The sequence below is a fragment of the Saccoglossus kowalevskii genome, chromosome 21 (assembly GCF_978046115.1).
Source record: "Saccoglossus kowalevskii chromosome 21, keSacKowa6.1, whole genome shotgun sequence".
In the NCBI taxonomy this organism is placed as follows: Eukaryota; Metazoa; Hemichordata; class Enteropneusta; family Harrimaniidae; genus Saccoglossus; species Saccoglossus kowalevskii.
The window spans coordinates 3,881,408-3,909,206 of NC_140661.1; the positions used below are offsets into that span (position 1 = coordinate 3,881,408).

General features: G+C 32.3%; 1 protein-coding gene across 1 annotated transcript in view; it reads left to right on the top strand.

The window, feature by feature from the left end:
- Nucleotides 1-19,326, top strand: part of LOC146729580 (uncharacterized) — a 108,801-nt gene extending 89,475 nt beyond the window's left edge. The window contains exon 5 of the mRNA XM_085494838.1: nucleotides 14,013-19,326. Coding sequence (XP_085350964.1) covers nucleotides 14,013-15,737 — 1,725 coding nt within the window. The 3' untranslated portion in view covers nucleotides 15,738-19,326. The remainder of the gene's footprint in view (nucleotides 1-14,012) is intronic.
- Nucleotides 19,327-27,799: the final 8,473 nt, after the last annotated feature.

Here is a 27,799-nt window from a genome sequence, read left to right on the forward strand (position 1 = left end):
TTGGCTTTGAGGATGATGGATATTCGGATTTTATTTTGACATATTTCTTTAAATGACAGATGAGATTTGGGAAGAAAGTGTTAAAATTTAATAACAGAAAGGAAGACGTGTTTTTGGGGGGGAAATTTGTGTAGAAACTGACTGCATGCAGAAGTTGTTTTGATGAACTGTATTTCTTATTTATGTAGTGATTACTGTATTTGTATACAGTTAGCAAGATTTTATATTAGGTAACCTTCACACCACTAATTCCCTCTTTTCATCAGAAATTCATAAAATAGTCCTGTTTATAGTCTGCACTTGCCTTCAGAAGATTGGGACAAAAATAGCAATTTTTAGCTCCGCTGTCGACTTTGTTGAGCGGAGCTTATCGTATGAGTGATTGTCCGTCGTCGTCCGTGTCAATGTTTTACTTTTTCGACTTCTTCTTGAAAACTACAAGCCTGAATGCTTTGATACTTGGTGTATATGTACCTTGGGTAGACCTCTCCGAGGTTTGTTCATTTCATGCTGATATCTTCAATTCTCTAATTTTGGTGAATATTTTTGTCATTTTTGGTAAAAAGTGATATTTTCGACTTCTTGTTAAAAACCGCAAGTGCAATTGCTTTGATATCACATATATAGGTACTACATGTGGACCTCTCTCAGATTTGTTCATTTTGTAATGATATCTTTAATTCTCTAATTTTGGTGAATATTTTTGTCATTTTTGTTAAAAAGTGATATTTTCGACTTCTTGTTAAAAACCGCAAGTCCAATTGCTTTGATACTACATATATAGGTACTGCATGTGGACCTCTCTCAGATTTGTTCATTTCGTGATGATATCTTCAATTCCCTAATTTTGGTGAATATTTTTGTCATTTTTGATAAAAAGTGATATTTTCGACTTCTTGTTAAAAACTGCAAGTCCGATTGCTTTGATATTACATATATAGGTACTACATGTGGACCTCTCTCAGATTTGTTCATTTTGTGATGATATCTTCAATTTTCTAATTTTGGTGAATATTTTTGTCATTTTTGGTAAAAAGTGATATTTTCGACTTCTTGTTTAAAATCGCAAGTGCAATTGCTTTGATATTACATATATAGGTACTACATGTGGACCTCTCTCAGATTTGTTCATTTTGTAATGATATCTTTAATTCTCTAATTTTGGTGAATATTTTTGTCATTTTTGGTAAAAAGTGATATTTTCGACTTCTTGTTAAAAACCGCAAGTGCAATTGCTTTGATATCACATATATAGGTACTGCATGTGGACCTCTCTCTGATTTGTTCATTTTGTAATGATATCTTTAATTCTCTAATTTTGGTGAATATTTTTGTCATTTTTGTTAAAAAGTGATATTTTCGACTTCTTGTTAAAAACCGCAAGTCCAATTGCTTTGATACTACATATATAGGTACTGCATGTGGACCTCTCTCAGATTTGTTCATTTCGTGATGATATCTTCAATTCCCTAATTTTGGTGAATATTTTTGTCATTTTTGATAAAAAGTGATATTTTCGACTTCTTGTTAAAAACTGCAAGTCCGATTGCTTTGATATTACATATATAGGTACTACATGTGGACCTCTCTCAGATTTGTTCATTTTGTGATGATATCTTCAATTTTCTAATTTTGGTGAATATTTTTGTCATTTTTGGTAAAAAGTGATATTTTCGACTTCTTGTTTAAAACCGCAAGTGCAATTGCTTTGATATTACATATATAGGTACTACATGTGGACCTCTCTCAGATTTGTTCATTTTGTAATGATATCTTTAATTCTCTAATTTTGGTGAATATTTTTGTCATTTTTGGTAAAAAGTGATATTTTCGACTTCTTGTTAAAAACCGCAAGTCCAATTGCTTTGATACTACATATATAGGTACTGCATGTGGACCTCTCTCAGATTTGTTCATTTCGTGATGATATCTTCAATTCCCTAATTTTGGTGAATATTTTTGTCATTTTTGGTAAAAAGTGATATTTTCGACTTCTTGTTAAAAACCGCAAGTCCGATTGCTTTGATATTACATATAGGTACTACATGTGGACCTCTCTCAGATTTGTTCATTTCGTGATGATATCTTCAATTCTCTAATTTTGGTGAATATTTTTGTAATTTTTGGTAAAAAGTGATATTTTCGACTTCTTCTTAAAAACCAAAAGTTCAATTGCTTTGATATTACATATATAGATACTACATGTAGACCTTTCTCAGATTTGTTCATTTCGTGATGATATCTTCAATTCTCTAATTTTGGTGAATATTTTTGTCATTTTTGGTAGAAAGTGATATTTTCGACTTCTTGTTAAAAACTGTAAGTCCGATTGCTTTGATACTATACATATTGTTCATTTTCTAATGATGTCTTCAGTTCTTTAATTGAAATGTGCATTGCTAACAGCGGAGCTACTGTAAAATGACTAATTTTCACTGGGTTTAAATTTCACTGATTTACCATTTCAGACATATTCAGTGGGTTTTAAATTCACGGTTTCGTCATTTAGATAATGTGTTCTATGCTAAATTTTACATATTCACTGGGTTTTAATTTAGCGCATTTTCCAGTCAGCGAAATAAGCTAAATTAAAACCCAGTGAATAATTTACCCCCTTTACAGTATCTCAGCCGATAGGCTGCTTGTTGTAATTTTTGGTAAAAAGTGATATTTTTGACTTCTTGTTGAAAACCGCAAGTCCAATTGCTTTGATATTATCATATATAGGTACTACATGTGGTTCTAACTCAAATTTGTTCATTTCATGATGATATCTTCAATTCTCTAATTTTGGTGAATATTTTTGTTATTTTTGGTAAAAAGTGATATTTTCGACTTCTTGTTTAAAACCGCAAGTGCAATTGCTTTGATATTACATATATAGGTACTACATGTGGACCTCTCTCAGATTTGTTCATTTTGTAATGATATCTTTAATTCTCTAATTTTGGTGAATATTTTTGTCATTTTTGGTAAAAAGTGATATTTTCGACTTCTTGTTGAAAACCGCAAATCCAATTGCTTTGATATTACATATATAGGTACTACATGTGGTTCTAACTCAGATTTGTTCATTTCATGATGATATCTTCAATTCTCTAATTTTGATGAATATTTTTGTAATTTTGGTAAAAGGTGATATTTTCCACTTCTTGTTGAAAACCACAAGTCTGATTGTTTTGATACTATACATATTGTTCATTTTCTAATGATATCTTCTGTTCTTTAATTGAAATGTACATTGCTAACAGCGGAGCAATCTCAGCCGAGAGGCTGCTTGTTTTTTAGTAAAAATTGAAAATTTACTCAAATTTTGTCTGTTGGCTGTACTTAGGGTTCTTTTTCAAAAATATCGAAGAATATAAGAAAAATAAAAGTGCAGGAAATTTGGACAAAAGAGTCTGGTGGTGAAAAGGTGCATTTTTTTAGTATTTCATGATATTTTTAAAAATTAGTTCACAAAACAAATTTGAAAATCTGAATGAAAAATTTCTTGACAGCTTTCTCATATGCATATTTTGTAATTGTGCACTTTGCTATGCACTGAGCAAGTCTTGCATTGTTATTCAAATTGTCCTAAATATAATGTTAATATGACTTTTCCAAATTACCTTTTGATTTATTGAGTTTCTTTCCAGTGTTATTTTACCATATATTAAATGTGATTTTTTTCCCCGTAATGCATTGTTCAGCAGAAATTATGCAAATTTAATGCGAGGGAGGGGGTTGTCATCATCGATCATGTATGAGAATCAAGTCCCAAGTGACGATAACAATGCATGCTAAAAACGCAAAGGATAATGGGTAGATGCTTGCTTGTAAACAACGACATGCTATAGCAGACTGTTGCATGCGAAGGTGACGGCTCCCTCGCTTTAAATTGATTTAACTGCCATATAAGTCTTTATTCTATCCAACATTTACGTATTTTTTGACAAAGTCCTAATGTTGAAATTTACATAAGGACCAGATCCACAACAAACAAAGTAATCAAAATAATTTGTTTTGTCGCCATAGCCAACAGTTCTATAATTAAAAGTCATTAAAATCTATTATGCGTAAGTCCGCTGGCAATGATATTGTTTTGAATTTGAATATATTAAATAAATACACATTTATCTGTCTATTACATAAATATTGCATAATTCATGATAATAGTGATAGCTGTATTGTCCACACATTGAAAATATTGATTTATTTATAAGATATGCTAATTTCACATTTCTCATTTTAATTATTTTCACTGCATTATTATAATCTAGAAGTCCCTGTAGAGGGACATCTATAATGGCAGTTTTCTTTTAGCCATTCTGAGTGCAAATCAACTGTAGCGTGCAATTGATGAGTATCTGTGTTCTTAGTTATATAGTTCCGCTATCAACATGATGACAAATTTGTTGAAGAATTCAATAAAATATGATAGAATTTGTATATTTGCTGGTCATGATTCTCGGAAGCATCATTTGTTTTTTTATTTGACGTGGTTTGTTTATTCTGGTTCTGTTTGAGTTGAATGGTGACTTCCTGTCTCTTTGGGGACTAGAGACATTCATTTGTTGAAGTGATTCCCCATACTCCCACCATCATTACTATGTGTGATGGAATGTATTGCTGAATAATAAATAATATTGTTACACCTGCGCCCAGGATAAGATCTAGACAGTTGTCTCACTTAGTACATACATAAAATATACTGAGTAGGCATGTCCTCTTTGTTTTGTTCAACCCTTCCTATATTTACTCTCCTGCTACCTGTAAACCTGTTTTTAAATGTATTAGTACATGTAATGATGTTAGGTGTCACACAGGTGGCCCTACAAGCCAAGTGTTTTTCTTGAATTAGAATTTTTCTTATTTCTAAAAGTAGTTGCATGTTTTAAAATTTACTCATATCTACTGGAATGTCATTCTTTGAAGTGAATTACCAAGAAAGAGAAATACAGCAACATAAACATAACTTTTACACACAAGCATCAATCATCATCAACCATTGACTGTTTTCCACCCTTCCACTCTTCCCATTCTGTATGTTCTGTAAACAGTTTTATTTTCACTGCTAAAATGTATTTTATAACACGGTCATGGAACTCTGGATAAATTTTCACTGACAACGAAATTTTGTAATTTGCGCTGACTGGCTAGAATTCACGAAATTAGTCTGTAACAAAATTAAAGTAGTAAGTAGAATAGATTTGGAAGATAAATGCTTGTCTGTATTCTTTTAGTCTCAGTTTGTCAGAGACAATTTTATTTTATCGGAAATTGACAGTGTGACTAGATTAAAATTAATCACAAATTTGACAACAGAGACTGTATGTTAATGTGTTATGGAACATGCATAATATATGCCTAATATGTCAGTGCTCCAATAAGATCTCTGTAATTTACATATGATTACATTTTCAAAGCCATTGCATTATCATGTACAATGTAGTAGCGTTTGTACATGGTTGGTGATTTAATGCATGTAGTGGCGATTGCCACAGTGGATGATATCAATGGGAAATCCCAACAACTTGTGAGGATTATACCTATCTATGGAATGCTGAGAAAACTTGCCCACTTAAATGTAGGTACTACATAATGTGTTTCGATGAGTGGATGGGTTTTTGGGAATATTTGCTTTTTGTTTGATATGTTGGTGCTTGATGTGGTCACATTCAGAACTCCTGACTATATCAACTGTTTTTGGTTAATATGTTTTGTAACTTTTAATCAAAACTAATGTGTTTTGAAAATTACCTACAAATTTGTTGTTGTTGATACATGTATACATGTATCATTAATATAATGCAATTCTTATTGCCTTGATGTTTCTTTCTGCTTCTCAAATTCTTAATTTTGCTTTTGTTCAGTCACTGTTTCTACTGGTATTTTTTGTTTAGTCACTAGTATACCTGTGTTTTCTTTCCAAACTTATATTGAATCTAAACTCAGATTTGTTTAGTCACTAGTATACCTGTGTTTTCTTTCCAAACTTATATTGAATCTAAACCCCGAATTTTTCCACTTTATACAGGATAAATTGATTCTGATTTCCATGTTAAAATACATTAATTTCAGAATAAAATTAAATTCATTCCATGAACCATACTAAATTTAATTTTAGGTTAGAAAAAAATGCTCCTTTAAGCTCATAATTAAACATGATATTTTTTAATTACATCTGTATATGAACAGATTGACTAAAGAGTGATTTGTTGGTGTGAAAAATAAGTAATTATTCAAAGAAACATATATCAGATCTCAACAGCATTCTGGATTTACAACCTCTATTTTGACCTCAGTGACCTATGACCTCTCATGAATTACTTTTTAGAATTTCATTCACAACAAGGTTTACCATGGTGATGTGATTAGTACAATGAACTTTGAAATGCTGTTTTTTTTTTTATTAAACAAAGTCTTTGATTTTCTATCATTTGTGTTCTATTCAAGGTATTGTGAATGGTAAATAGTCAATTTGCACGACAAGCACTTGCAATTATTAAGTAACAAATGACCCATAATTCAATTTGCACTTATCAGTTGTACCCTGACAACAGCAAAGAATATTAAATCCAACTTCTATTACATGCAGATTTTTAAATGAGGTTCCTGACATGAATTTTGATAAGTTCAACTACCCAGTTATCACAAACCAGTTATCATTTGATGCAGAGATTTTCAACAAAATAATTCAATTTCTCGCTATAGTTGGTTGAATCATCTCAGTCATCACATTGACAACAGTGTTTGTTTTGACAGTACCTATACATGTATTCAGTTAGTACGTGTACATGTATGTATTTATTAAAGAATGGACATACAGTGTGTCCATATTTTGTTGCATGGGACCCATGTCAAACTTTTTGCTTTATTTGAAGAGCAAAATAAGCAAACAATTTTGAGTCAATTTTTCTTTTTCTGTTCCAATCTGAAGGAAAGTGCAGACTATAAACAGGATTATTTTGTGAATTTGTAATGAGAAGAGGGAACTGAGGACGAAAATGTTAAAGTGCAAAGACTTTCAGTTACATGTATATTTTTGGTGTTGATTAATATTGACAAAATTTATGAATATCCGATCTTACAACGAAATAGCATAGTATGCGTATGAAATGAAGTTGGATATTGGACACAGTAACAGAAGGTGAAACTCATATTCAACTTGAATCAATCTAACCTATGATCCCACTGAATCATTAATTTTACAGGAAATTACAAAAATTCAATATTTTCCTTGATTTGCAAATTAAAGCAATTCACAGATGTATGGGTCGGTGTGTTTTTCAAATAATTCCATCATTTGTTTTGAATTTTTTGATTAATTTACGGTGGATGGAAAACTATGCTGATTTGGTACAAAATAAACAATATAATTATAGAAAAATACTTATAATATAAAAATTGTTGCATCAAAATGTTAGTAAGCATATTGGAAATGTTAGTTGATAATTGTATTATATTAACTATTGCAAGATTGCAGTTATTTCATTCTATTACTGGATATTTCCACTGTATTGAAAATCAAATGTTATCAACAGAATTAACAGGAGATTTTTCAAATCCTGTTTCGTCATTTAGGAAACAAAATATGTTTGACCATCACATTCACATATGATCATAATACTAATGCATCATGGGAAAATAAACAATATACCCACAATGCAACTCTATGTATAATTGGTATTTTTTGTAGCATTACATTGAATTAGTGACTACTAAAATCACTTTCATTCTCTAAAATATTTCAAGTCTATTTAAACATCTAATCCAGTTTTTTTAATTAGTGTGTGAGAAATGAGTTTCTTCAGAGAGACGTAGTTACAGATATTCAACATAATATGCTGATTAACTACTAATACATAATATATTTGTCATAACTTATATCACTAGTTTATGGGAAAATATTACATCATTAAGATGTCATCCAAAATTTGATTATTAAATTTGATTAAAAGTTATTGTAGATTTTTAGTCACAAGAATCCTTCTCCAAAATCATAACACGTGGCCATCCATGTCTGGACTTAAGTAGATTTGTGCTTTAGTGATGTCACCAACTATACTTGTGTACAACTATACTTGTATGCAAATAAGAAATAATACGGAACCTTGTTGTGAAATGCACTAAATGACTAATAATAGACAATAAGTAATTTTTTATGCTCAGATATAAAACTTTGATAATATTGATACCAGTATACCAATAAATTATTCTGGACATTAAGGTTGCTACTGTTTCACAGCCTTATTCTAGATTTCAACAACTATTTGCATTTTTGCTGAAATAATTGAAAAATTCTCAGCCTCATCACAACCTAAACCTGCCCTGCCCCTCCCCTCCCATTGCACTGGCAGTTGTGGTGCTTTTACTTCTTTTCTGAAATATCATCAAAACATTTTGGGGGGGCGGCATTCAATTGTAATTATGTATGTCTATAGGGCAGCTGTTAACATTAGCTTCATTCAATCTGACAATCTTTTATCATTGTTTAGCTGCTTGATATCACTTTTACTGAAATTGTTGTGATCTCAGAGTCATGACAAAATGACTGTGTTTGGTATCTCTGAAATGAAATCTATTTTAGTACGTATACTACATGTACTTATGGGTAATCTTGTCACATATCATGAACACCCAGTGTCTAACAAACGTCAAGATGAACCCCAGGAACCAAACTTTAACATAGGAAGACTTTTTCTCTTTGCTCTGTCCTGATTATTATGAAAGGTTTGTGACTTTCCTGAAATGTTGTTTCTGTCCTGAAATCATTGACATTTCTTATAACATTCATTTTGTAATTTACCGTGTCATACATGTGGGTGTTGCCTGGTCAACCCTAACTCTATGAGATTAGGCATAATACACCTCTAATTCTGTGAAATTAGGCATTATAAACTCCTAACTCTATGAGAATGGGCATAATACACCCCTAATTCTGTGAAATTAGGCATAATCAACCCTTAACTCTTACCTTTGGGAGATTGTACATCATGATATAAACTGTTCACATTATCTTCCACATGATTCGTATCACATATTTGGGATACATTACTGTGTGTGCATTTTTATATCATTGATATGTACTGTATTGCAAATGTTAAATTGTTATTTTCAGAAAATAATTGGTTTTTAGATTGATAGATGGTGAAGAATATTAATAAAAAGAGAACTGCATGCTGTAATATTTTACTGTTTTTTTTGACATCATGTTAAACACAGAATATTTTCCATTAATGGCTAGGCAGTAAGAGCAGATGTGCTACAAAACACCCTACACATTTTAGCTCTACTTAAAAAAACATAAATATTTGTGTTAAAAATATCTGCAAATTACAGTATATTGTAGCACAATCCTTTTCTGTGTGTGTTCAAGTGTGTATTTTTACATCGAATGGGACATGTGTCAAACCAAATGCAGCATTTTAATTTTTCAGGCATATCCTTTTTTGGTGTGGGACTAAGAAACTGTTAGATACATGTAACTGTATTAACCTTTGAATGTCATTATCAACTTTTGACACCATTCAAAAATATTTCTGTACAGTCTGCTCCTGACATAAATTTTGATGAAAATTGACTAACTTTTTATCAAAAAGTAAAAGGCAATTTTAGGTACTGTCTGTATGATTCAAAATTATATTGAAATTTGAGGGAAATTTTGTAAAGTGTGTGAAAATTTATACGAATTGTTGGCGAAAAAAAATTTCTGGTTGTCAAAGAATTAAAGGGTATGTTATTGATTTTCTTTATCATGATTATTGAATATTATATTACAAAGTTCACAAATTGAAATTGTTGCACAGCGATCTGACTTGCAAACAGTATCAATATTAACAAATTAAGTATGAATAGGGGTGAATATGGGAGAGGTTGAACTTTTTAATGCATGCTGAACTTTTGATGTAACTCTTTATTCAAATGGTTGACAACATTATTACACAAGATGAGAAAATCAGTGTGATAACAATGTGCCATGCTGTGTTATGACATTATATCAACTATAGAGACAATGTTAAACTTAATCTGATATCCTGACACCAAATTAGAATTGATATTTGATAGGTACAGACATGTTACATATAGACTCACTGATGTATATGCATTAGTGACTTGTGGGGTAGGAATATTGCAAATTAACCTGTACTTTGAAGACCAACTTGTCAAACCCTGGGACTTTGCCAAATATTCATAAGAGATACTTCAGAAAAAATGTTGACAAGCACTTTGGCTTTTACTTGAATCATAGTGAAGTTCTAATCCAGATAGCGTATTAACTGTTAGATTAAGATGACATATGCTAATCCAGATAGCGTATTAACTGTTAGATTAAGATGACATATGCTAATCCAGATAGCGTATTAACTGTTAGATTAAGATGACATATGCTAATCCAGATAGCGCATTAACTATTAGATTAAGATGACATATGCTAATCCAGATAGCGTATTAACTGTTAGATTAAGATGACATATGCTAATCCAGATAGCGTATTAACTATTAGATTAAGATGACATATGCTAATCCAGATAGCGTATTAACTGTTAGATTAAGATCACTTACATGTCATCACCGTGAGGATGAAATTTACGCTATTGATTCAAATCCTAATATTGTTCAAATCTGGCTCTTTACTGGATGTTATTTTTTGGGTGTATAGAAAATAAAATCATATTCTGACATAACCTAATAAGTAGTTGTCAATTAGTGAATATTGACAAGGCTAAGTAGATAAAGTTTTCAAATATACTGCTACTGTATTATATCCATGAGTGTATTATATGCTTTAATTCTCACTATTTAATCAGGGTCATTCTAATAAGTGAAATTTGTTACCATGGCAACATCAAATGTATACTAATTCCAAAATTCTCTATCTTGTTACCAATGACAGTGTCATGCATAATGTGACGACCTGAAATATTACTGTCAAAAGATAGATCTGGTATTTTACTCTTATTTGAACCCAAAATTACACTGTCTGTTTTATACATACGAAATACATTTTTGCATTACAATAAATAAACCATCAATTATATTTGCTCCATTAAAAGTACATCTCCAATAGAATTCATGTGAATCGAAAATTTAATTTTTCTTACTGATTATAATATTACTTATTTTGACCCTAGAAACATCTATAGTTTACATAGCCACATGTGCTACTAATAGAACAAATATGGTATTTGGTCACTGAAATCAGCTGACATGACAGTAAAGATACTAAATGTCAATAATATTGAAATTAGTGATGATCGTTGTATTTGTACTTTTCCCTTTTATCAGTTCTAGTTTGCCTTTTTTTTTATTTTATTATTTTATCAGTACTTAATTATTTATTTTTCATTATTTTGTTCTGGGCTTTTGAGATTACCAAAACTTTAAATAAAAAAGAAACAATCTACAAATAAATAATGAAATAAAACAAAATTATATTAAATACAAATTTAAATCAGATTGTATTTACATTTGTGGTACAGTAATGTGCATGCTGACATCATACACTGACATTTTTCCTGTATTTATAAAATTATGCAATTGCTCATACTGTGTAAATGTATTCATTATTCACTAGTTTTTAATTCATCTATTTTTGCTGATAAATAAAATCCGCTAATTTAAATCTATGTGAACATGTAAAATAACAGTAGAACTCATTGATTCGCTGGCAAATTTGTGAACTTAAAACCTAGTGTTTAAAATATCAAAATAGTGAAATTAAATGGTTTTAATCCATAAAACAACAAAGTCAGTGTTATTTGAGCTCCATGGTTCTATAGTTCAAGTTAGGATGCACTACCCACCCTTACTCAGCTGTTACATTTGAAAAAGCAAAATTATCAACTATCATTGTACTTTATGACTTTGTCTTTACAGCAGCTGCAGGTAGCATGGAGTTGAGTGTTATACATACATGTAACATTTCTCATTGCAGGTCTGGATCACACCTCATTCTAGTCATGCTCACAAGTTTCCTGCAAATCACTGAAATATTCTGTGTATTGTTTGTGATTGAGTTTTGAACATTTTAGCCTGTTAGACTAATATCTTAGGTAAAACTGAGCTGTGATTTGTATTTGTGTCTGGCAGACATCAATGACAGCATGGTGCATTTCTTTTTCTGTAGACATAGGTTGTAGGTCAATAACCAATTTAAAAACCATTCTGGGATCATGTTGTCAGCTCCGAAGCCAATCAGTTTTCAGTAATGCCACTGGTATTGATTCACTCTCAACACACAATAACATTTGTTCACTTTTGATGAGATTTTTTGAGTGTTCACAGAATCTATTTTATCAATTTTATTCTGGGTCTTTGACGCTTCCATAGTTACACACCTGTACTGTTAATAATATTCCCAATAACATCTTCTGATCTGGCCTTTGATATTTGAATATTGTTTCCTCCCAGACAAAAATCACTGTCTCAGTCTAATCAATGTAGTATTGCTCATACATGTATGTGCTATACACTGTCAGGCCACAGTAAGTTAACAACATTTACATGTATTTATTTTATTTATTTTTAATTATTATATACATGTACATTATCTCTATATATTTTGAAATAACCCAATATACTATGTAAAACACTTTTTTGTTCAGCTTTACAAACTGCAATTTTGTCTTTGTTTTCAAAATGACATCTGTACAATATGCAGATGTGTTTTCCATTGGAATGAGTTCATTGACTTGCTGTTGTTTTGCTCAATTTGTAAATTGAATTGAACTGAACACAAAGAATTACTGACAAAGTTATTAAGAAATGTTTTGTGGATTTTTAGCTCCGCTGTCGACTTTGTCGAGCGGAGCTTATCATATGAGTGATTGTCCGTCGTCGTCGTCCGTCGTCGTCGTCCGTCGTCCGTGTCAATGTTTTACTTTTTCGACTTCTTCTTGAAAACTACAAGCCTGAATGCTTTGATACTTGGTGTATATGTACCTTGGGTAGACCTCTCTCAGATTTGTTCATTTCATGATGATATCTTCAATTCTCTAATTTTGGTGAATATTTTTGTCATTTTTAGTAAAAAGTGATATTTTCGACTTCTTGTTGAAAACCGCAAGTGCAATTGCTTTGATATTACATATATAGGTACTACATTTGGACCTCTCTCAGATTTGTTCATTTTGTAATGATATCTTTAATTCTCTAATTTTGGTGAATATTTTTGTCATTTTTGGTAAAAAGTGATATTTTCGACTTCTTGTTGAAAACCGCAAGTCCAATTGCTTTGATATTTACATATATAGGTACTACATGTCGACCTCTCTCAGATTTGTTCATTTTGTAATGATATCTTCAATTCTCTAATTTTGGTGAATATTTTTGTAATTTTTGGTAAAAAGTGATATTTTCGACCTCTTGTTGAAAACCGCAAGTCCAATTGCTTTGATATTACATATATAGGTACTACATGTGGACCTCTCTCAGATTTGTTCATTTTGTAATGATATCTTTAATTCTCTAATTTTGGTGAATATTTTTGTAATTTTTGGTAAAAAGTGATATTTTCGACTTCTTGTTGAAAACCGCAAGTCCAATTGCTTTGATATTACATATATAGGTACTACATGCGGACCTCTCTCAGATTTGTTCATTTTGTAATGATATCTTTAATTCTCTAATTTCGGTGAATATTTTTGTAATTTTTGGTAAAAAGTGATATTTTCAACTTCTTGTTGAAAACCGCAAGTCCAATTGCTTTGATATTACATATATAGGTACTACATGTGGACCTCTCTCAGATTTGTTCATTTCATGATGATATCTTTAATTCTCTAATTTTGATGAATATTTTTGTAATTTTTGGTAAAAAGTGATATTTTCGACTTCTTGTTGAAAACCGCAAGTCCAATTGCTTTGATATATTATACATATAGGTACTACATGTGGACCTCTCTCAAATTTGTTCATTTTCTAATGATATCTTCTGTTCTTTAATTGCCATGTGCATTGCTAACAGCGGAGCTATCTCAGCCGACAGGCTGCTTGTTAAATGTTTTTGTCTATGTTTCTCTTTGCAGATTGAAGCAGATGAAACAAGTGGATTAGAAAGTTGTCAGTCGCCAATAACACCTGGTGAAAATTACTGTAGGATCTATGTTAACCCTGCTGATATGGACAGTTTTACTCATGAGAGTATTCGCTCAGGACTCATGCCACAATTGTACACAACCGGAACCAATGCTAGAAAACAAACCTTCACCGAGTGTCTGCCGAAAAAGACTCTTTATTCAAAAAAATGTGGAATGGAGGTGTGCCCATTACAGAGGATAACTACCACTGTGACAGTAGAAGCAGCCAATCCAATGTATAGACTGAACAATAATTCAGATATGGAAAATAATAATTTGCAATTACGACATAGCTCAGCTGGAGACAGTGAAAAATGTTTGTCTATTGCTAAAGTGAGAGATTCAGTAACGAGCTCAACGCTGTCGAATCAAACCATCTCAGAAGTGGGAAATATCACATGTAGTATAGGGGAAACAGTTATTGATAATTATGTGACTTCAAATTATAGTGCATCAAACGATTCAGAAAGGGAGTCAGTATGCCAGACGACTGTTGAAATACATAGTACACATGTCTCTCCTTGTAATATTCATGTACCGCTTTCAGTGAAAACATACAATGTCAAATCTAGTGGACGTCCGTCATCCAGTCGTAGCTTTCATAGTATATCAGCCCCACTTTCATCTGACAGTGATTCTTATGAGGACTATATACATGAAACACAAAGCAAAAGTTATCCAAGGACAAAAAAGCAGCGGCAAAGAGAAATGCATGCACGCCGTCGCAGAGAACGTAGAATCTCGGAATCACGTTTGTCGTCATCTTCGGGCAACAGTGAGTGTTCTCACAATTCACTATGTAAAAAAAGTTGTGATAAAAAACAGAAGGGATCTGTAGCATCTTTTGGAATCCCTAAATCTCATAATTCTACAGATTCTGTCAGTTTCAAGTCTGTTGATGTCTCAAGTCCAACCCGGCTTTCAGTCACCTCTAACTCAAGTAAAAGTGGAAATTCTTTGCACTCATTATCAAGCACAGTCCATAGTAATGAAGCTCTTGAGTTGCACCAAGAAAAACACACAGATTCTGATATTGAAAGTGGGAAACCCCAAAGACCCAGCTCTTTGGAAATAAAACCTGTACATAACCTTCCTGCTCCGAATGTTTTAAACAAAGTTTCTCCATCATCACCAAATCCACCTGAGAGGATGTTGGTGCTTCCAGGACAAATTCACAGACGTTACGCTCCACTTTGCAAACCACCCAAGCTACCAGAAAGATGTGCTTGCAAAGCATCAAAAAAGAAAACTAAACCAAAGCAGCGTCCCAAATCACTTGCAGATTTTAAGTCATTCAAAGATGCTAAGATACTCGTCGCCAAATTTATTGATCAGTCTAACGGTACTATGTCACCGGCTGTGAAGAACGTACTGGAAAATATACAATGCATGATTAAGTCAGATGAGAAGCATTTAGCGGAAGCCATCCATAGTGCTAATGTGATTGGTCATTACACACGGCCAGTGTCACAGGTGACAAAACTAGACGGCATCCCGTGTGAAAACTACGACAGCAAAGATAGTCTGTATAAGAGCAGTACTAGTCTTGGTAGTCGATATTGGAATAGTTGCTCAGAACTCACTGCCCTCTCAGACCACACTGATGATGAAATAACTGATCAGGCTGAGGATTTTGTAAAAACCTTAACAATCTGTAAAGAAACCGTCCTTTAAGACTTGCATATAGAAGGTTGGTCACATGATCCATGTGTTAATTTTCTCTATTACATCATTCATTGGTATGAAAATGTCATTGAAAGCATTAATAACCTGTAACTATTAACACATGTGGTTTTGTCCTGTGGCTGTTGTGTTAAATTAACCCATTAACAGCAATAGAACTAAATACATGTGGTGTCTATAATGGACTGACCCATTTATATATCTATTATATATCTAAAACAAATCCTCACTTAGGTCATCAATTCTTTTGTTTAAAAAAACAGTTTGCATGTATGTTTAAAACTTATTTGTTCTTTATTTGTAAAATTTCTTATATTACAACAACGTGCAATTTTCTAAATCTAAAATTCAAACATTGTATCAATACCCATTTCAAAGTTCATCTTTCAGTTTTCAAAATGTCCTTAGTGATATACTGGTAACCAATCACTATATGCCTAGTACAGTATATGTAATTTATTGCAGTAAATTTTTTACACACAAGATTAAATATGTTTACATTGATGCATGGCACTTCTTAAGACTGCTCGTGATATTTTGTAGATGTAGATGTGCTCTCAAATTATGAAAATTCCTGGAGATTTTACAGAGATTGAAGTTGTCATCTCCAAACCCTATTAATGATTGTTATTGATAGATGCTTGATACAAAAAATTGTATTAAAATGTGATATTTGTCAAAACATTAAAATATAATTCAAGCCAGACCTCCATATTTCTGAGGGTATTGCCCTCTGGTGTCACATATTTCTGATCTTTTGTTTTTATGAAAATTCTGCAATGTATCAGTTTAATAGACTTGAATTGACTTCAATTTTGCCAAATGAATTACTGCAAATAAAATAACTCCAATTGAATAAAATATTTTTTATATTAGTTGCTGGCCAACATTTTTTTTTAGGGTTCAGGTCATCCACAAGTTTAGGCAGAATTTGAGCTTGCTCTTCAAGTTAAGAAATATTAAATATGTTTCATGATTCATGTTTTGTATATATTACCATCTATCTTGTGTATTTTCAACATACACAGTTTATGTCGGTGTAAATATCACTGTGTAGGATTGTTTTTATGAAGCTGAATTACTCTCACATTCGTGTAAATTTGTGGCCATATATTTGAAGCTCTTTCATTGTATTTTCATTGATATATGTGTGCGTAACTACATCCACCATTATAAAAATGTTGCCTGCTTACACTATGCTAACTTGCATATGGCTTATTAATGTGATATCTGAATTCATTTCTCTCCATGTGATAAAGTCTTTCAGTCATGCTACATGTTGATGTATAACCACAAATACATGTATTATGTTAAAAACAGACAAAGATATCACTATGAACCCCCCTCCATCTGATTGAAATCTGTTTTGTATGGCATGTATTTTTTTAACTTTATATATTTTATTAGTAGTATATTTTTTATTTTTTTTATTGTTATGAAATTTAATTTTTTATAATTTTAACTATTACCGCTTGTGAGCTTTTGAGATTACCAAATATGTAAAATAACTGCCAGCAAATAAACAATAAATTACAATAATATAAAATATATTAAAAAATTAATAATTAAATGCATATTTAAAGTAGGATCTTATTTTAATCAGATTATTTCCCAAGGCTATTTTATAGTGTTTTTATTTTTAGCTGAAACTCTTGAATTTAATTATGAGTACAACTATTGTGACAACAATTAGCAATTTACTCAAAATTTCTAATGTTTTTTGTGCATGTAATTTTTACTGACATGAAACATAAGATACTAGGTTTTTGTACATACATGTATGATGATAACGGTTACATGAAAAAACAGATGCACTGTGTAATTGTACTTGTAATGGCGACTGTGACATAACACTGTACTATGTTCTTTTACACGTAATGGCGACTGTGACATAACACTGTACTATGTTCTTTTACACGTAATGGCGACTGTGAAATAACACTGTACTATGTACTTTTACATGTAATAGTGACTGACATAACACTGTACTATGTTCTTTTACATGTAATGGTGACTGTGACAACACTACTATGTACTTTTACATGTAATGGTGACTGTGACAACACTACTATGTACTTTTACTTGTAATGGGGACTGACATAACAGTATACTATGTTCTTTTACACGTAATGGTGACTGACATAACAGTATACTATGTTCTTTTACACATAATGGTGACTAACATAACACTGTACTATGTTCTTTTACACGTAATGGTGACTGACATAACAGTATACTATGTTCTTTTACACATAATGGTGACTAACATAACACTGTACTATGTTCTTTTACTTGTAATGGGGACTGACATAACAGTATACTATGTTCTTTTACACGTAATGGTGACTGACATAACAGTGTACTATGTTCTTTTACACGTAATGGTGACTGACATAACAGTATACTATGTTCTTTTACACATAATGGTGACTAACATAACACTGTACTATGTTCTTTTACTTGTAATGGGGACTGACATAACAGTATACTATGTTCTTTTACACATAATGGTGACTGACATAACAGTGTACTATGTTCTTTTACATGTAATAGCGACTGTGACAACACTACTATGTACTTTTACATGTAATGGCGACTGTGACATAACAGTGTACTATGTTCTTTTACATGTAATGGTGACTGATATAACAGTGTACTATGTTCTTTTACATGTAATAGTGACTGACATAACACTGTACTATGTTCTTTTACATGTAATGGTGACTGTGACATAACACAGTGTACTGTGTACTATGTACTTTTAATGTAATGGTGATTGACATGAAACATTGTGTACCATGTATTTGTACAATTTAAGGGAAAGAGTGCCAAAATTTTGTAAATAAAAATATTGCCAGTGTCTTGTATTTAAGACTTCTTAACAATCATGTTGCCACAGCTCCTTGGACATAATGTACAGTGCCCCTCCGTGGTAATTGCATAAAATTCTCTTGTTTTTATTATTTTTGTTTTATCTTTTTTTGCTACCCTTATCCCCAGTTTTACTCTGTTTAATTCTTGCATGTCATGAAGACTGGAATATTCAACTGGTGATAACATAACAGACAAGCAAGCTTTATTGATGCTTAGTGTAATGTTTGAAACTACTGTAATTTAAAATAAAATGTTGTCAAAATTATTATGCATAGTGTGTGTGTGTAAAATGACATTATTTGTTCTCTCATTACGAGATAAACACTAATATTTGAAGTCAGCATCTATTTATATCTAGTTGAAATTCAACTTGAACCAGGTTTTCGTTTATTTTTTAATTTGTTAGGTTTTAATATTTTTATAAGCATATGCATAACCAATTATCAAAAGCCAACCGATGTATTATGATCAATTCTATTCCCTACTACTGTAATAGAGGATGCTTTTCCAAACGGCGCCCTCTCAGTCTTATATTAGCTACATTACTCTAAGAACACTATTGTTTACATTTTAATTGACAACTTGTAAGTTGTACATTTCTTTCGTAGACTAATTATTTCGTGATTTTCTTTTATTTAATTTATTGGTGAAGAAAAATGTGACATTTTAGAATAAATTAAAACACCTATGAAGTTTCAAAAAAAAAGCTTGTCGTATGTGTGTTTTATGGTACAGTTGTGTTTGGTGTGGGTTCCATGTGAAATATACACTGCATCTTGTTTGGTATGGGTCCCATGTGAAATATACACTACATCTTGTTTGGTATGGGTCCCATGTGAAATGTACACTACATCTTGTTTGGTGTGGGTCCCATGTGAAATATACACTCCATCTTGTTTGGTGTGGGTCCCATGTGAAATATACACTACATATGCAACATTTGCATATGGGGTGTGGAAATGTCGCTTTTGATTTCAGGGACAAATCAAAATAAACTGCAATAAACATATGTAATAATAAAGTGTATGGAAGTTTGTCATCTAATTCATCAGTATGGAATCTTAATGTGATTTACAAATGTCCTGTGTGAAAATATCGTGTAAAAATTGAAAAAGTAGTAGTCAAAATCTGATAAAAAAAATGTTGACTCTTTCTACTTTTGTTTTGATTCTACTGATTACTGGTGATACACATTCAAAGGTTACTGGTCTCAGAGGGAATATGAATTGTTGTATGTGTTCAATGAAGTAATTTATTTATCTTGAAATCAATATCATTGGTAATGTATCTCCCAAAGCCCATGGGAATACTAGACTTAGTTTCAATCAACTCACACACAGTCTAATACAATTTTTTTAAACATACCAATAAAATAAACCAAACTTTTGATCAAGATGTAAAGCTGATAGAAAATTATGTCTGTTTAGTCCAAAGTTATCAAACAAAAATAATGCACTTCCTATCTGTTTAAATTTACATTCTATGCTCACAATGTTTCAGTATGTAATGTTTTTTTGATGTGTTGCACCCAGTTGAATACAAGTTGAATTACATTTGTGATTCAAGACCTTGTATAATTCTCTGCAAATATTTTTGCTATATTTGAATTAATACATTTTTTTTTTAAAAAGTAAAAGTACACCAAATGCCATTCACACTGTAGTCAAGACCTGATTTCTTTTAGAGAAACATAAAAATATGAGCCATAAATTATACCTTCTCGCAAGCAGATATGCTGCCCCAATATGTGCCTGAATTATACCCCTTCACACAAAGATAAGCTAATTTTATGTCCCCAATATGTTCTCAATAATTCTCCCAAATATGAATTATACCCCCTACCAGAACAGTTATTATGCTCCCAATATGTGATATGAATTATACCCCTCACATATATTCTGTTCCCATTATGTTTTATGAATGACTAAAAAAACAATGCTTACAACTGGAAATGAAGTCTCTCAAAACAATTAAACAAACTTGGCATAATCCAGAACTTTTAAAAGACTGCTAATCCGACTGCTGTTTCAATCTTAAAACTTCTTAGTATTCAACATTAATTATGACAATGCATATTCATATTGAAACAATTGTGATGAAGTGAATAATATTATATAACAAAGAGCAGGGTCACCAGAGTTTAACTATGTTTTGCGATTTTATTCAAAAATCTCGTCATCACAGTCATGGTCAAATTTCTAAACAAAGTTTGTAACTTTGCAAACGCTTTATATAACTTTGTACACTATTTCTTAACATTATACATTCTGTTTATATGGTCGTCTGTTATATATTGTGGGCTTTCACTCGATTTTTGATTAATTACATTAATTTCTAACTGCAAGGTCGATATGACAAAAACATGGGAAACATTTCAAATCAATTCTACCAAGTACCAACCTTTCCATCGTTTTTCACTACTTTGTATGCTATTTCCTAACATTGTAATATGAGCATGTACGTCTGGTAACAGTATGGTAACACATACAGGGATTACACATACAGGGATTATAGATATACAGATATATTGGTTTGACAATCCTATTAAAAATGGCCGAATGGTGGCCATTTTTGTGCTAAAAAATCATCAAATATCAAGCATTTATGGATGGATTTTGTTCAAACTTGGTACATACATTAGACATAACGAGTTCCTGATGCACGTTATTTTATTTTTTAGATCGGATTCAGAATGGCTGACTGGTGGCCATTTTGTTTTAATGAATGGGCTTCTAGAGCCTTATCTCTGACATGCTTTGACTGACTATGTTCAAATTTCATTATACATGTACTCAAAATGGCTGATTTAAATGTTAAACAATCATCATAACCATATTCCTGACATGTTTATATCCCAGCTATATTACTATAAACAAAACTATATACCTTAAATTTGATAACTAACGGGGACTGTGCCATGCATGGCTTGTGTTGTACATAATCTTTTCGCAGACAAATCACTTTTGAGTACACATCGATGTTTACATATTTTGGTAATTTTACTGGCATCTCCTATCAGACTCACAGACTTTCTCTGTTGAGAGACTTACCACGTTTTCACGACTGCATTTTATCAGAGCCCTAAGGCTCGAGCCAGCCAAAATTGCCGTGTATCTGCGTATGTTCTAGTCCAATAAACCCTTTGGGTTGAACTCAGATATGGTTGAGCCCAACTATCTGACCGAAATCACGTTCTCAATCGTCTTCTCCAAGTAGGCTCTCATTTCATTTACAGCGGAGACAGCATCGTTTGTAATTTCGCGTAATTTCTGGCTTGACAAAGGGGTACGCACCCTAATACTTAATTGACAGAGTAAAGAAATACTGCGATAGATTGATAGCTCAACAGAAACAAAAAAACAATGACAAGATGATAATTTTACATGACAACTTATGTGAATAGATTGTAACATTTAACGCATTTTAGCTGCTGTGTATCTTGTTCATTTGAGATACCTAAATCATAACACCAGTGCATTGTCCCAGACTTAATTTCTGCCAGCTCAATAGCATCGTGTCATGATTCTCATATCGAAAATGGAATACCAAATTGAATAGTTATGAATATAATAGTAAATCTTCCAAATTATAATTGAATACAATGGCGTTAGGAGCGCTTAGCTCAAGCAAAGCGTTCACGCACACTTCGTTAGCCCGTGTAATAGATCAGACTGAATCCATCCTTAGCATTTCTTACTACTCCGTGCAAGGCGTTCACACATGTTTTCTTAGCATGGGCTAAGGTTATTACCTCTTAGCCCGTGCTAAGGAACGGTGCGTGAATGTACTTATGTCGATGTTTGGCAATGACATCACAGTCCTTTGTTGTCTTGTCACACTTTGCATTGAAATATGCTTTACATTTACATGCATATTAGACAATTGCAACCGTCACCAATTCGCTGTACTGTGTTATCCTACTTGTCAGAGTAAACCTGTTTGAGATTAATCTTCGTAAAAGCAAAAACTAACACATAATAAAGCCAATTAAATGTGTGTTTGAAGTTTGACATTTCTGATGTAATTTCAGGTTTCAACTAGCTTGAAATAAATGTCTTTGAACGCAACAAAATGATTTATTATATCAGTAAAATACTTGCCAATCGACGATTCACTTTGAAATGTAGGGGTATGACACAACTCCAGCTGACCAATAGGTTTTCGTCATATAGGACATGTAACCAACAATTTTTCGTTCAATGTGCTTACGATGCTTGACTTGTACCTTGCCCTTGGTAACATGGGGTATCACACTTGGGCTGACATGGGCCGCTTAGAAACATGAATTTGGGCAAGATACGAAACTTTGCTTATACAATTTCAGTTGAGACAATTTAACAAGGAACTTTGTAATTTCGTTCAGTAAAGCGGAGTTTGGTGTGCGAATGCATTTCCCTAATAATTCAAGTTTTCTATTTTTGGCAGACAAGGAATTTTCTTTTCCTAGGACCTAAACCTAGAACAAAAATTTCCCATAAAATTTGGTAATTTTTTTATTTTCCCAAAAAATGTCCGAATTTGTTCGGATTTTTTTTTAAGGTTTTGGTCCTATCTAAAACAATCAAGATAGCTATAACTATTATATTACGGTAACATAATTGATATTGCAAACGACTTTCTTATGCACTAACATTACAATAATGACATTTTCCCGAACATCAGCGGATTTTCCGAAATTAGTCTGGATCCGAATAGGTAACTTGGTGTTGTGCTGGTGAACATGGTCTTCTGTATAATAGACGTCTCTATTTAGAGTTGCCCAAATAACATCATAATCTGTTCTGAGGTCTGTTTCCAAAACCATTTTTGAAATTGTGAAAATGCCAGTTTTGACTTGCTGGTATTTTGTTGGCTTGAACCAACCTTATAAACTGCAGACAGGAAAAGCATTTCATGACATCTTGAATGCAACACGAGTTACTACAGTTATGAACAAACGACTAAGCTAAGGGTTCTTATTACACAAGTACAGAAATCCTATTTTTTTTTATGATTGAACCCATTGTATTAAAAATGACAATTTTCAATGCAGTATTAACCTTATAAAGCAGACTTATGAGATGGGTGTAGTCTTGATGGGAGAGCATCTCCACCTGCAGGTTTGTATACTTACACAATATACAAGTGCAATATTTTATGATTTCAGATATTACCTGTGTCATATTCAAAATGAAGATATCTTATTTCAATAAACACCCTGGCAGGCATATCAATTGAAATATTTGATTATAAAACCACTGGATATACAAAACTATATACAATTATCAGCACCATAACATTTCCACCATTGTTGAATATACTAAACACACGCAAAATGAAATGAACAATAAGCTGTAAAGAAACAAATTGCATTCAATGCATTCTGGGATTAAAATATCAGATAGCACAAGACACAATCAGATTCAAACTATAATACAATAATGATATTACAATAATATTGAGAATAATAAACATGTGCACTCCTCTAATAAAGTTACACTGAAAACAGACGGGGACTATGTTATCATTTACATTTGCCGATAGTATAAATTTAATACTCAATGCATAGAAGAACACATTAATTTTGTGGAGGAAAATCCAATTTCTGCTGAAAACAATTTTAATAAATAAATTTTATCAGAAATTGTGCGAATAACTTGTTTGTAGCTAAATTATTTTTCAGCAACAAGTTGTATATTTTTCACGGCTGAATTAATGCATATACCGATGAGAATTAAATGGATACTATCGTGGGATATCAAGAATAACATATCCTAACATCAATGGAGTTTTGAAAATTAGTCTGGACACTTGCTAATAAAATCCTCACTCGCATTATAATTACAATTTTTTTCTATTCTAATTCTCAGTTTACTGAACAATAAGCTAAGCAACATAACAGTATTAAAAGATCTCTGAATTACTTTTGTCTTTATACATCTGCTGAAGTATTAACACCAGCCACTGGAGGGCGCTATTAATACAATGTTGAAAAAAATTGTGCCAGTAAATTAGTTTATTGAAATTATCATTTAAAAGAAAATAAATTTAGATTTAAGTAGTTACATAATATTTGGGATATTTGAATATATTCTGGTGATGGAAAAACAAGTATAACCAAGGAATCAACAATAGACCAATCAGCATTGGTGCATCATTTAATGTGTCTGAGAATCACAACTACTCAAACACATCAGTGTCATTCTTAGAAGCCTTGTCTTCCCACTCGTGTCATTGACTCGATTACCTGCTGTTTTTCCTATTTGGGTTCAGCACATATAATAAAAGCATCACAATATCACTTGAACTAACATTCTCAATACTATCCAGGTTTGCCATCTCATATAAGTGTTTTTAAGTCATGGTTGCTCATGCACATGCACAACAATTGAACTATTGAAAAATTATCAACATCATTATTAGTAAGCCCTCTAGAAGCAAAATAAGTTCAAAAAACGATACTTGTATACTTATATGTCAGTATATCAAACACAGACAGACAAATGTAACACCTCTAACTTCATTTAAGAGTGATGCCATGGCTGTACAGGCATCAAAGCAACTGAGAAAAAATTCTGAATACAATAAAAACAGTTTCTAATAAAAAAAATCCACTATAAATGATTGCCATCACAGTAAGGAAGAATGCAGGAACGTTGCCTTATATTTTTACTATGTGTGTGATGAAAAAAAAAATCAACAGCTCGTTTACTCAGAGAGTCTCCCATACAAGTACTAACCACGCCCGATCGCGCTTTACTTGTGCCGGTTACCTAACCACACAGCTGCATGGATTATTTAAAGATAAGCCGAATTTGGATGTTTTAAAATCGCTATCGCTGGCACAAAGTACCTTCTATAATTGACCTATGACCTCTACATACTTGGAGTAACACTACATTAATTTAACAGAAATTCACGAAATATTTATTCACATTGTCGAACTTTTAACTATGGTAATTGTTAATATGATATATCTGGTAACAATACCGATTGAAACAAGCAACTTTGCAATCGCTTTCACAACTTTGTAAGCAGTTTGATGTCGAATTTTCGGTTGACTCTTGTGATAATATGCTTATATATGAGGCATTCTCGATACATTTACTAATTGTTTCGAGTTTAACTGCGGGGGTGTCATGACAATGACTTAGGTTAAATACACAAGCAACTCCGCCAACATTTCCTTCGCTTTTTCCAACACTGCATGCTGTTTTCTAACATTTTAAAGTCAGTTCATGTAAACATCTACAGGCTGCTTTCAACTGGCTTTTATTAAATTGTTCGACTTTACCACTGCGCGTTTCTATATTCCAACAACTTGGGTCATACATACCAATACATCTACCAACTTTGCAATATCTTTGCACAACTTTGCAATCACTTTGAACAACTTTACACGGTGTGTTAACAGCTTAAAACCTACTACATGTCGACAGCATCTACAACTTGTTCTAGAAAATCAGAAGGAATTTGAAAACTTTTCCTTAAATAAAATAGTTACAAAAAGTCCACGATTTTCCACTATAAATAACTGCCATCACAGTAAGGAAGGATGCAGGAGCGCTGCCTTATATCTTTACTATGTGTGTGAGTGTGATGAAAGAAAAATCAATGGTTCATTTACTCAGGGAGTCTCCAATGCAAGTACTAACCACGCCCGATCGCGCTTTACTTTCAACATTTGGCGGTCACATAAAGACACAGCTGCATGAATTATTTAAAGTTAAGCCGCATTGGCGGGTATTTCATGTTTTTAAATGTTTTAAAATCGTTATCGCTGGCACAAAGTACCTTCCATATTTGACCTATGACCTCTACATACTCGGAGTAACACTACGGTAATTTAACAGCAATTCACGAAATATTTATTCACATGTTCGACCTTTTAACTATGGTACTTGTTAATATGATATATCTGGTAACAATCCCGATTGAAACAAGCCACTTTGCAATCGCTTTTCACAACTTTGTAAGCAGTTTTTTGTCGAATTTTCGGTTGGCTGTTGTGATAATCTGCTTATTTATGAGGCATTCTCGATACATTTACTAATTGTTTCGAGTTTAACTGAGGGGGTGTCATGACAATGACTTAGGTTAAATATACAAGCAACTCCGCCAACATTTCCTTCGCTTTTTCCAACACTGCATGCTGTTTTCTAACATTTTAAAGTCAGTTCATGTAAACATCTATAGGCTGCTTTCAACTGGCTTTTATTAAATTTTTCGACTTTACCACTGCGCGTTTCTATATTTCAACAACTTAGGTCATACATACCAATACATCTACCAACTTTGTAATAACTTTGCACAACTTTGCAATCAATTTGAACAACTCAACACGGTGTGTTAACAGCTTAAAACCTACTACATGCCGACAGCATCTACAACTTGTTCTAGAAAATTAGAAGGAATTTGAAAACTTTTCCTTAATTAAAATAGTTAGAAAAATTCCACGATTTTCTACTATAAATAATTTCCATCACAGTAAGGAAGAATGCTGGAGCGTTGCCTTATATCTTTACTATATGTGTGAGTGTGATGAAAAAAAGAATCAATGGCTCATTTACTCAGGGAGTCTCCCATGCAAATACTAACCACGCCCGATCGCGCTTTACTTTAACATTTGGCGGTCACCTAAACACACAGCTGCATGAATTATTTAAAATTAAGTCGAATTGGCGGGTATTTCATGTTTTTGAATGTTTTAAAATCATTATCGCTGGCACAAAGTACTTTTTATATTTGACCTATGACCTCTACGTACTTGGAGTAATACTACGGTAATTTTACAGCAATTCACGAAATATTTATACACATTTTCGAACTTTTAACTATGGTAACTGTTAATATGATATCTCAGGTAACAATACCGATTGAAACAAGCAACTTTGCAATCGCTTTTCACAACTTTGTAAGCAGTTTGTTGTCGAATTTTCGGTTGGCTGTTGTGATAATCTGCTTATTTATGAGGCATTCTCGATACATTTACTATTGTTTTCGAAATTTAACTGCGCGGGTGTCATGACAATGACTTAGGTTTAATATACAAGCAACTCCGCCAACATTTCCTTCGCTTTTTCCCTTGAACATTGCATGCTGTTTTCTAACATTTTACAGTCAGTTCATGTAAACATCTATATGCTGCTTTGAACTGGCTTTTATTAAATTGTTCGACTTTACCACTGCGCGTTTCTATA